The 13,101-nt window shown below is 31.4% G+C and overlaps 2 protein-coding genes across 2 annotated transcripts; both read left to right on the top strand.

Moving 5' to 3' along the window:
• Positions 1-825: 825 nt before the first annotated feature.
• Positions 826-5,143, top strand: LOC114922474 (olfactory receptor 14C36-like; the record flags this gene model as incomplete). The annotated part of the gene is made up of 2 exons (XM_029283850.1): positions 826-1,733; positions 5,131-5,143. Coding segments are annotated over exons 1-2 (921 nt in total), but the record flags the coding sequence as incomplete, so codon positions are not given.
• Positions 5,144-10,119: 4,976 nt separating this feature from the next.
• Positions 10,120-11,052, top strand: LOC114922458 (putative olfactory receptor 14L1). Its single transcript, XM_029283832.1, has one exon. It carries the CDS (start codon positions 10,120-10,122, stop codon positions 11,050-11,052), a length of 933 nt encoding a protein of 310 aa, XP_029139665.1.
• The last annotated feature ends 2,049 nt before the right edge of the window (positions 11,053-13,101 follow it).

The following is a 13,101-nucleotide window of genomic DNA, read 5'->3' as shown; positions in this document are numbered from 1 at the left end:
TAGGTAAAGATGAAAAGATCATTCAAAGATTTAAAAAATATAACCAATGCCATAATTCAAATCTATCAGTTCATATAAGGTCATTTATATCTAAAAAAAGAAACCTTAAAATTTAAAATGATGCTTAAAAAGTAACAAAAACTTTCTCTCTGTTCACAGGTGCCTAAATAAATAAATAAATATAGCTAATCTTGACACAACGCAAATAAAATATTTCTAATTAAAGAAAGAGGTTTAATAGAGATGGTAATTCTGAGTCAGGATAAATGTACAAAATTCAGATACAGAATTCTAGAGCTACTGTGAAATCTCTAAACCTGTTCTATCTAAAGTTGTGTGTTATAATACATTAAATTCATTTCAGCTCATAATGGTAGTGTATTGTACCTGCCTTAACTGTGCCAGTTAAAGTTGAAGAAACTTAGAGAAAGAAAAAGAGCAAACTCAATTATCACATTGACATGCTTGAAAATACTTCAAATTCCAGCAGCTTTTATCTGACTTGATAAAAGTAACCTTCTTGCTTTAGGCTCCTATTTCTGATGAAGTTAGTGTAAACGAACAAATACATTCAAATATCTCTAAACCCAAGTCCTAAGAATCGACAGTGGTTAAATATCTTTAAGAGTAATCATCCTAATTTGAGGGGAAAAAACAATTTCATTATATTCAGGATGTTTTAATACATTTTTAGAATCAGGTTTTAATATGATCTTCACTAAAAGTTGATCCATCCATCATTCTACAACTCACTCCAAACTGTACAGAATAGGAAATATTTTAACAATTCTTTTTTTCTTTTCTTCTAGAGTGTATTGTTTAAGAATGGATAATGATACTTCTGAGTTTCTTCTTTGGGATTTCTCAGAGATTTGGGAGCTACAGATTATGCATGTGGCTTTACTATTGATACTCTATTTAATGACAGTGACGTGGAATCTTCTCATCATCTCTGCTGTTGTTTTTGACCACCATCTTCACATCCCCATGTACTTCTTCCTAATGAATTTAGCCATGCAAGACATTGGTTCAGTGTCAGTCATTATTCCTAAAACTCTTTTTAATTTTCTTACAAATATAAGAAGTATTTCTCATTCTGGATGTGTTGCCCAAGTCATGTTTTTGTTGTTTTTCCTGAGCTGTGATATTTCTCTCCTTACTGTCATGGCCTATGATCGATATATTGCCATTTGTAACCCTTTACATTATGAAATGATAATGAACAGGAAGGCCTGCACCAAAATGATTGCTGGTGTATTGACTGCCAGCCTTCTCAATGCTTCATTACACACCACCGTCACTTTTATGATTCCTTTCTGCTCTAATAGTATAAACCAGTTTTTCTGTGAAGTTCCATATTTACTTAAGATTGCCTGTTCTGATTTATATGTATCTGAAATTGGATTTCAAATTTTCAGTGCTATGTTAGCCACTGGTTGTTTTGCCTTTGTCATTGTGAGTTATGTGCATGTCTTCTCCGCAGTTCTGAGAATTCCTTCTGTTCAAGGAAGGAAAAAAGCCTTCTCTACTTGCTTACCACATCTGGTTGTTTTCTTCATATTTTTGTTTACTACTTGCCTTGCTTACCTCAAACCTATAACTGACAGTGAATCACATGCAAACTTCATAATAACATTAATGTATTCCATTATTCCATCTATGTTGAATCCGTTAATCTACAGCTTGAGAAATAAAGATATTAAAGTTGCTCTTTTGAGAATTTTTGGTCAGAAGTTATTATTTTTTTAAGGAGAATGAGCTGTGCATCTTCTTATTTTCAAAGGGGGAAAGTAAGACAGCTGGAATAAGATAAATATTTTCACAACAATTTCCCACTTTTTCAATACATTATATAAAGAGCAAAGGTATTATTATTGTTATTGTTGTTATTATTATTGTTATTGCTGTTGCTATTGTTATTTTATGACATTTGACATCTATGTTAAGATTGAAGTTGTGATGCACTGAGCTACCTCTGACTCTTGATGGCTATAGGGATATACATGTTTAATTTTCTTGCCAACATTTTATGATATAGCTCAGAGAAATTTGCTGCAAGGATACCCAACTAGGTCTGATTGGACCAATGCTCATTTTTTTTCCAGCCCTTTGACTTAACCTCTACTAGATGATAATGGTGATCTGTCATAATATATAGATTAAGGTTTGTTTCTTTTGTCTGATGCCAAAGTGTCAAAGATTTTGTCTGATGCCAAAGTGTCACAGAAGTTCAGTGAAAGACAGCTAATATATATTAAATTAGAATTAATTAGTATGAAATATTGGATGAAATGGAACTTTATATATTTCCAATATGGATACAGTACAGAAAATCTGTAAATAATATATTTATTAGGAATAAGCATTGAATAAATGTATTCGAAAGTAAATAATCCTGTTTGTTTTAGGAAAAAAAATATTGTAAATTGTATTTAAAAAAATCCATATCTGCAATTTTTAAAATGCACATGAATATTGATGTGGAGTTTCTAATAAATCTTAAATGAGAAACTTAATACACATGAGCTGTTTACCATCCCTCTTTATTGAGGTTTCCATTTTTTGTACTTTAAAATGTTTATTCATTTAAATGCTTATTCAGTCATCAAAGTAATTCTACATAGCCTACATAGTAAAGTGAAGGCAATCCTTAAAAAAATTAAATTGTACAATGTACATGTCTATATATTATCTGTTATAAAGAAATAGGTTTATGAATCAAGATATGCCCCACTTTTTAAAGCATCAAATAAACACAAATAAGCCATTCTTTATGAGAAAAAATCGTCTTCTATTAAAAGTCTCTGATTAAAAAAGGGGGAGGGAGCAAAACTGACTTGAACAGGATCTAAGTAGTTTACTTTTCTACAGTATTCATTATTACATTTCTTATTCTTCAAGAAAATATGGTTAAGATAAATATGGAGATTTGAACTGTTCCATGTTATTAATAGGAATAACACAGTAAACTAATCCAACTGAACTTCTGCTGATCTTCATTAGGTTTTAAATCATATTTGGTGATTGGGCATCAATTTAATATTCTGAGTAAATTTGATATAGATATTGTAATGAGAATTTGGAAACAACTTACAACCAAAATTTCAAATATTAGCTGGGAGTTCAATCCTAATGGGGCTTCAGGTTGACTCAGCCTTCTGTCCTTCTAAGAATAGAATAGAATAATAGAATAAAAACTTTATTGTCACTTTAAATCAGCATACGTTAAAATGAAATTTCATTGCATTCAGCTCTCAAAAAAAAAAAACCTATTATGCATATAGCCACATACAAACACATATATGACACAGAAAAAACATCACTTTCTAGTTCGAATGTATACATATACATAGTGGGGGAAAAAATCCTGACTTCTGGTCCTGCGCAGCAATGCAGCAGTCAAGGGGTTCAGGATTCCATATCCTTCGGCTGAGTTTCTTCCTGTTAGGGGATCCTGAATGGGCCAGAAGCCACCCTGAAGAGGCAGCAAAGAAGGAAAGAAGTCCCAGGGACCACGGAGAGATGGCAGTCGACCCGATCAGTCCAGGAGAAGCCTTCCAGAAACCAACAGGAGAAAGGCTAGTGCTAGTCTAAGTTCAGAGTCTAGGCCAAGCTGCAAGCAACTGAAATCAAAAGCACTATTTTAAGCTGATTGTAAACTGTGCATTTGAATCTGGGTAAGGACATCAATTTTCTCTATCCTACTTATCAACTTTCCTGAAGAAAAAAAAAACCCCAAGAAGCAAAAAAAAAAAAAAAAAAAACCTCTGAAAGTGAAGGAGGGGGATTTTTGCCCCACCCTTTTATTAACATAAGCGGTGAATTAAACCTTTTATGGAGGACCAAAGCGTATTGAAATGAAATGACTATAAAACCTAAATTTGGATAAGTTTGAAATTACTGAATGGTTAAAATTCTCATTTTAAAGGCAATTTGTTCATTTTGAAAATTTGAAAAATAAATCAGTGCTGACCTCTAGTGGTGGATGAAGGCTACGGCAGCTATGGCTTTCATGCAGGACTTGGCAAAATATGGAAAAAACTAATCTCTACTTGTGACCTTCAAAGCTCTAACAATAGAGAACAGCTGTGATAAAAAAAAAAGAAAACAAACTGGGCTGCAGACAAAGTGAGACTTACAAACTTTAGGGAACAAAATAAACTTTTTTGAACTTTCTGGATTACAAGTATCTATTTAATTCTGACCCCAAAGCTATTTGCAGAGAAAAGAAAATTTAGATTCTTGGTCATCATGGAAAATCAGAGATTTATTGAAAGAACTTATCAAGAAAAAATAAATACTTTTCAAGATGAGACATATGATATGTTGCAACTAATTCAAATAACAATGATTTCAAACTATAAAGAAATACAAAATAACTTTGAAAATATAAACCAATTCATCTCCAATTTAACTTTACAACAAAAAAAAACCCAGGAAACAACAGAGAAGGAACAGGTAAAACAGACAACTGAATACAAATTTGAGGATAGAGACTTAAAGATGAAACCTAAGAAAACAAACCCAAGTGGAAATTTTTTTACAAGAAATACTGGAATTGGAAAAGACAACTTATACTTTAACACTACAAAACAAATTTGAGGATAAAAAAAAAGATTGGATAAAATGGACTGCAGAGATGCCAGGAAAAACACTAGAATGATAAGAGAAGCAGAGAAAAAAAAGAAAGAAAAAGATTTTCAACAAAAATGAATGGGCAAATGCCTCTCATAAAAATATTGTACTTGACTTACCTTTTATATCTACAGTAACACTTACAAGAATATGGAAAGATTCTTTGATTCAGCAGAACATATTGATTAAGAAAGATACTGGGCAAAAGAAAAAAGCTAAAGTGAAAATAAAAAAAAATAGACGATGGGACCTGTTCGAATATGGTTAAAGAAATAGAAAAAATTTGGATATGAATTTGATTTTAAGAGGGAAGAGCCCCTCAAGTAACATAGTACTTTCTTTTTATTCTTTCTTTTTATTTTATTTCTTGATATGAATAATATAAAAAAGTTGGAATGGCTTATATAAAGGAAATGTTTTAGATATTTAAAAGTGATTGACTTTAAGGAAATTACAATGGATTAAAAATGCTTTGAATTAGAGTTAAAAGACAAGTGGACTAGATTTATTAAATGGAATATTTAAAGATTAAATATATATATATATTAATTTTGGTAAAAAAGAACAAAACTTTTTGGAAATAAATATATATTAGCTTATAAAAAATAGGAATTTTAAGTAGCATACTATCTTTTTATTTTTTTATTTTATTCTTCTTTTTTCTTTTTTTTTAGTCTTATTTATTCCTTAAGAAAGGTAAAAGTATTGGGTTAAATATTTAAATAGACTTAAATATTTAAATGTAATTAACTTTGAGAAAATCTTAACCAGTAAGAATGTTTTGAACATTGTGGGAAAAACAAACGTAAACAAGAACTATAAATAGGATCTATGATGAGACAACCAGAATGACTAGATAGAAAAGGAATATTATATTGATGTGATTATTATCTGTAGAAATATTACAAAACTTTTATACTCAATCGTCATTCACTAAAATAGTAAGAATTGTATTAACTTAAGGTTGGCAAAGGAGAACATTATGGGAAAAAGAGGAAATCAAGTAAAGTTATTATGTGGATTATAGATTATAGAAATCAACTGTTAGTGAATGTTTCTTAAATGTAAACCTAGATAACACACTGTTTACCAAATATTAAAGTGATTATGTTTAAAAAATTAATCAAACATATTTTTTAAAAAAAGAATTCTGCAAATTTACAAGACAGATGGCATAAGGAACAAAGTTGTTACAGAATCTAGTAGTTCTGCCATAAATACTTTGAAACCTCCTCCCAGAAGGTAGCAAGAGAAACAGACCATAAAGTGGGTATGTGGAGTCTCTAACAATGTTTTGAGCTCTAGCAATGCTTTAAGCTCCAAGTTTAGGGCAATATACAAATAATGCTTACATTGTAAACCATCCAAAGAGCACCGCAAAGCACTATGGGGTGATATATAAGCCTAAATGCTACATTATGTTGATGGTGCTAGCCTGAAAGTTGAAAATGCACACAATATATTACTTCTAGTAATGAAAATCAAGGAACACAGTAGAAAGAAATGGTTGATGATTAAATATAAATAATAATAAACCAATGGCAACACGAACAGCACCTAAATTTTGAATTGACAGTGAAAATATTGAAGTGGTGGATAGTTGACCTTAAAAGGTGGATCAATAGTATAGGTAGATCTTGAATTACAACCTTAATTGAGTCCAAAATTTTCATTGCTAAGGCAGTTGTTAAATGTGTTTTTGCCCAATTTTACAACCTTTTTTTGCCACAGTTGTTAAGCAAATCACTGCAGTTGTAAAGTGAATAATGCAGTCATTAAGCAAATACCCCCCCATTGACTTTGCTTGGTAGAAGCCTGCTGGCAAGGTTGCAAATGGTGATCACATGACCTGGGGACAGTGCAACTGTGATAAACACATGCTAGTTGCCAAGTGCCCAAATTTTGATCACATGACCATGGGATGCTGTAATGGTTGTGTGAAAAGTTTTCATAAATCACTTTTTTCAGTGCTGTTGTAATTTTAAAAGATTAATAAATGAATGTTTGTAAGTCGAGAACTACCTGTAAGCAACCAGCAGTCGAGAAATATACTGTGAAATAGAATTAGTAAGGGAGCAATGAAGGGTTTGAAAAAGATGTATGGATGCTGGATGCATCTATACCTGCAAAGATCAGAAATGTGCAGACCTTTGTCTTCCTTAGTGAACTTCATGTATCAAACTTAAAATAGTTTGAAATAATCAGGATAGGATTTTTCTTTCACTTCAGTATTGGAGAAGAATTCTGAAACTACAATGAATAGCTAAGAAAGCAAATGGATGAATAATTGAAAAAACACTAATCAAGAGTTCTCAGTTGACCAGGTTCCGATTCCCATATTTTGGGCATCTTATGCAAAGTCATAGAATTCTGAAGAAGTATATAAGACTGAGAAAACTGGAAAGAAAAATCAGAGGATGATTAAGAAGAGCTGAATGGACTCAGTTACAACTGAAATCTGAAAGACCATGTTAAGAACTGATTGATCATCCTAGAGAAAATCTGTGTGTTTGCTAAAAGTAAATACAAACTTGACAACACATAATCAATCAGTCTCCAAACTTTATTGAAGCAGATAAATGTTTATTCTTCCATTAACTCTATAGAGTAAATAATAAAATAATATTTTTTTAACACAAGAATGGTGAAATGGCAACATAATTTCCTGCCATTTTGCAGCAGGTAGTGCAAACATTGCAAACTTTACCTTGTAAAATAAAAGGAAAAATCAAAATATGTCACTTCACTTAAAAACAAAATATATTTCTATTGAATATTATGACCAATTTTCTCATTGGGACTCTCACTTCTCCAAAATATAGCTAGGTACAGCTTTTATATAGTAAAAAGTTTGCCAACCCTTTATCTTCAGGATAATACAGGAAATTTGTTTGAAGAGGACTGAGAAATATTTTTAGGGATTACATAAACAGCAGTGAACTCAGAAAAATCTGTACATCATCATTCTCTGACATTATTTTAAAAAGAACCAATAGCACCTTATTTTTAAGTACATTTGTAAAATATCCCGCACAGATAGCAATAGAATTCCTCTGAGTTGAAACATTTCAGATTTCCATAACATGAAAATTGACAGTGCTACATTTGGTGTTTATTTAGTCTGATATAACCTTTCCCATTATTGAGCTGCAAATTACTTCCCCCTCATCCCAATTAAAACAATACCAATTCCAGGGAAATAATCTAAGGAGAATATATGCCTTTTTATCCTCCCAATGGAGATAGTTTTGTAAAAAATCTCTGGAGAAATGTGTTTGGATGAAATATCAGCAGTGGTTGTACAGTGTCCAGTAAACCTTACTGATAGCTGTAACAAAATAAATCAAGATGGCTAAAGTTGGTGAGTCATTCACTTATTTGATTTTGAACTTATTAAGCCAAAGCTTCCCTTGTTTTTTATTTGTATATATTTATTAAATTTATATGCTGCCCCTCTTGCCTAGGGATGACTCAGTGGCTTACAATCAATAAAACACCAACATGAAACTTCAAAATAATACATAGTAACACCTATTTTTTTTTTAAAAAAATGTCAAGGATGGGGAGGAAGAAAGGAAGATGCACACGGTGAGGAGGTGGGGTCTTATCTTATTCCATTGTCTTGATTGAATGTAATCCACTGAAGTAAATGTTTAAAAATTAGATGAGTCTGGAGTTTGATATTATCTTTGTGCAATCTACATTCAGTTTACCTCCCTTTATGCTCTTATTTTTATTTTTATTATGTCCTTAAAATCCAGCACTTTGTAAATACCCAAGATGAACATTCTCTTAAAAGGCATTTTCATTCTCTTTCTAAACCAAAGTCACTAGAATGAATCATTGATTTGTTTAAATGATTTAAAAATTGCAACTTATGCAGAGCCTATTCGCCCATGCAGACTTTGGATCTACTATTTTAATCATTCCAAACTGAAGGAACTTGCCTGAATTTGGATATTTCCATCTGAATCCATTTGATTCTAACCATCTCAACAAAGAAACCAAAATTTTGCATCTGATCAGGTCTTACACGTGAGTACAGAAGAAATAACTTAAATTTTAAAATGCATTCTCAAATATCTCCAAGTTCGATAAATATAATAATACCTTAAGATCTAAAAATTACCACTATGAGATTAAAAATAAGTAACATAATTGACAAATCAAGATTTAATCATGTTACTCTAAATGTTGTATGATCAAGATTTTTTTTAATGTTCAGTGAAAGTTGATCAGTTACTGTTCAAAATACTTCAAACTATATTGAATAAGATTTATATTAATTTTTCTGTGCATCTTTAAGTATATCATAATTAAAAATGAATAATAACAAATTTGTGTTTCTTTTTTTGGATTTCTTAAAACTTTGGGAGGTACAGATTTTTTAATTTTTTATTCCTGATACTTTATTCCTGATATTTTATTCCTGATGTTTTAACAACAACTGGAAATCTTCTCATTATCATTGCTGTTATCTTTGACCAACATTTTTACACTCCCATGTACTTCTTCATGATAAATTTAGCTATCCAAGACATTGATTGGGTTTCATTTGTTATCCCTAAACCTGTTTTACATTTTCTTACAAATATAAGGTATATATTTTTTATTCTAGATGTGTTTCTCAGGTTCTCTTGTTTTTCTTTTTCTTGGCCTCTTTCCCTCCTTACTGTTATGGCATATGATTGGTTTATTGCCATTTGTAATCCTTTACAATATGAAATGACAATGAACAGGAAAGCCTGCACCAAAATGGTTGGCAGTGCATGAATTGCTAGCTTTCTCAATGCTATATTACACATTTATGCAACATTTACTATTCCTTTCTGCTCTAATGTCATCAAACAGTTCTACTGTGAAATCCCATATTTACATAAGATTGCCTGTTCTGGTTTACATGTAATTGAAATTTGAATTATAATGTACAGTTCTACAGTAGGATTTGGTTGTTTTGTCTTTGACATTAAAATATTTTTGGGAAAATGGCAAGAAAATTAGATAAAATCTGTGGAAATACATTAGAGCAACAAGTCTCACTGATGGCTTTAGAAAGACAACAAAAGAACAAATAAAGAAATCTGTAAGAATATATGTGGATCAAGATGGTGAGCCATTCACTTATTTATACTTTGTATTGTACTTTATTTGTCCCTTTCTTTTAAATATCCCTAAAGCTTCCTTTTCCTTTGCAATTAAAATTCCAGTGAAATATAAATTACAAGGGATTGCAGCCTATAGAGAAAAGGTTTTTCTAGCACTTTTATTTAAGGGGAGAGATGAAAATAAACAGACCAGAATGTCATACATGCTAAATTATCTCTTCTATTGTACTGTTACTGCTACTATAGTGCAGAATGTTTTAGTACATTTTTTTGGCGGGGAAATAATGTGATCTTCATTAAATGTTCATTGAAGGTGTATCATGTAGGAAATATTTAAAAATCCCTTTCCTTTCTTCTTCTAGAGTACAACATTTTAAGAATGGATAATGGCACATCTGAGTTTCTTCTATGGGAATTCTCAAAAAATTGGGAGCTACAGATTTTGCATATAATTTTATTACTGATACTTTATTCAGTGACAGTAACAGGAAACCTTTTCATCATCACTGCGGTTGTTTTTGACACCCACCTTCACACTCCCATGTATTTCTTCCTGATGAATTTAGCCATGCAAGACATTGGTTCAGTTTCTGTCATTATTCCCAAAGCTGTTTTTAATTCCCTTATGAATACAAGGACTATTTCTCATTTTGGATGTATTGCTCAAGTCCTGTTCTTCTTCTTTTTCCTGAGCTGTGATGTTTCTCTCCTTACTGTTATGGCCTATGATCGGTATATTGCCATTTGCAACCCTTTACAATATGAAATGATAATGAACAGGAAGGCTTGCACCAAAATGATTGGCAGCATATGGACAGCCAGCCTCTTCAATGCTTCAATACACACCATTTTCACATTTATGACTCCTTTTTGCTCTAATATTATCAACCAGTTTTTCTGTGAAATCCCATATTTACTTAAGATTGCCTGTTCTGGTTTATATGTATCTGAAATTGTAGCTCTAATCTTCAGTGCTACATTAGTGTTGTGTTGTCTTATTTTTGTTCTTGTGACATATGTGCATGTCTTCTGTGCTGTTATGAAAATTCCTTCAGTTCAAGGAAGGGAAAAAGCCTTCACTACTTGTATACCACACCTTATTGTCTTCTCCATATTTTTCTTTACTGGTTCCCTTGCTTATCTAAAGCCCATATCTGACAGCCCATCCCACTTTGACTTCATAATTAGTATTATGTATTGTATCATTCCATCCATGATGAATCCATTCATCTACAGTTTGAGAAACAAGGACATCAAAGTTGCTCTTTCAAGACTTTTTGCTCAGATGCTATTTCATTTTAAAGAATTGTGAAATTTGTACCTGTCTATTTTCTTAGCTGAGTCAACATAGGCTAGGTTCTAATTTCCAGCATTACATATTTGTTAACTTGTAAGCTTTGGAAGCCTATCCTTAGAAAATATATATTTAATGTTATTTTTCTTCAGTATATGTGAAAAGACAGTGAAATGAAATGTACAAGATAGATAGGGTCAGTTAGATTTCATATATATATATATATATATATATATATATATATATATATATATATATATATATATATATATATATATATATATATATATATACACACACATACATACAATGAGTGGAATCTTACGCCTTTAAAACACTTCTAAAAGCATTTCTGAATGCAGAAATATGTGAACAAATCTTACAGTCTTCATTTTTGTATAATATGGGAATTGCATCCAGGATCATTAAAATATATTTTAAACTATTGCACCTATCATGTTCACCATCAAACCAATGAGAAAAAATATATATTTAATCAAAGCTATATTGCCCAGATAAAATTCTCTGTCATCATATTGCTAAGCAAGGGAATAGGAGATAGTTTGGTTCTATTAATATCATAGGATAATGATTAAAAAAGTAAGCAATCATTTTTTTAACATAGGAAAAGATTGAAACTTTTTGTAATATCCAGTAATTGTACATATGTGTGTGTGTGTGTGTGTGTGTATACATGTATGCATGCATGCATATATAAATTACTGCATATGTACATTTCAGATATAACAGGTGTTATTATCAAGGTCTACATGATCCCAGGGTGTGATTTTGGATTAAAAAAAAAAGAATCAAATGTACATTTCCAAAAAGTGTATACTACAATTTTCCAACAGATTTAATATCATCAGGAGACTCATCTGTTCTATTATATTTTGATCCCCAAATGGCGCAATTAATTTCAAATGGTTGAAGAAAGAATTATATATAATTTTGATATTGGTTAAAACATAGATAATATGAAGAAATATATCTTTCTAAATTAGGGATATGGAATTTCATATGTTTAACTAATAACTATATATTTTGCAATTTCTGAACGGTAGAACCCATAGAATTGAGAGTATATTGAGCCTTTGAAAAATTTTAAAAGTGGAAATTCTTCACATAGTCTAAATTTGATCCATAAAAATCTGTCATAACAATGGCTATTTTAGAGGCTGTAAATCATCTGTTTGTATAAATTACAATATGTTAAACCTGTAAAGAAAGCTATATGCCTTGTGATTTCTTCTGTAGGTAACTGAAATACATACTGTACCTTAATGTGCTATCCTTGCAAATCACTCAGACATTTGAGGGAGTCCAGAATGAGGTGGCAGAAATATTTATGGATATGCCATGCAAATTCCCTGGTAATATATTTGGTGCATGAACTATAGAAATGATCAATAGGATTCTGAATGTAATCAAAGTGCTGCTGGTTTTCAAGTACAAAACCCTTATGGAACACCCCTCAATAAAAGGGAATAGATTTCTTCTGTTGTGCTTGCTTGTCCTGCTATTTCTGACAGAGCAATCATATTTTTTACCCAATCTATCATTCAATGTCATCTAATGAGGCCCAATAATTGTGTCTTCTCTAGCCTATCTATTCCCTCAGATATGGGTGCAAGGTATAGTATAGGGTTTCAATGGCTTGCTTTTGTTGTTATTCTGATTGTTTCTTTGTTTGGACTTCAAGAGAGCTAATTTCAATAAACTTAGAGAGAGATTGGGAAGGATTCCATGGAGGAGAATCCTCAAGGGTAAAACAACACAAGAAGCTTGGAAAATTTTGAAAAGTGAGATAATAAAAGCCCAGTCTAGCACAATACCAACAAAGAGGAAAAATAATAGCTCTCAAAAGCAACCAGCATGGCTGCATAAAGAACTCTCTGACAAATTGAAAGATAAAAAGGACAAGTATAGAAAGTGGAAAGAGGGGCACATAACTAAGTCAGAATATCAGCAAATAGCCCGAGCCTGCAAAGATGAAGTGAGGAAAGCCAAGGCTCAAAATGAACTAAGGCTTGCAACCAAAGTCAAAAATAACAAAAAAAGCTTCTT

Source organism: Protobothrops mucrosquamatus, unplaced genomic scaffold (genome assembly GCF_001527695.2).
Source record: "Protobothrops mucrosquamatus isolate PMUCROS unplaced genomic scaffold, P.Mucros_1.0 scaffold247, whole genome shotgun sequence".
NCBI lineage: Eukaryota > Metazoa > Chordata > Lepidosauria > Squamata > Viperidae > Protobothrops > Protobothrops mucrosquamatus.
Note: the sequence above shows the minus strand (reverse complement) of the source record. Positions and strands in the feature narration are given on the sequence as shown.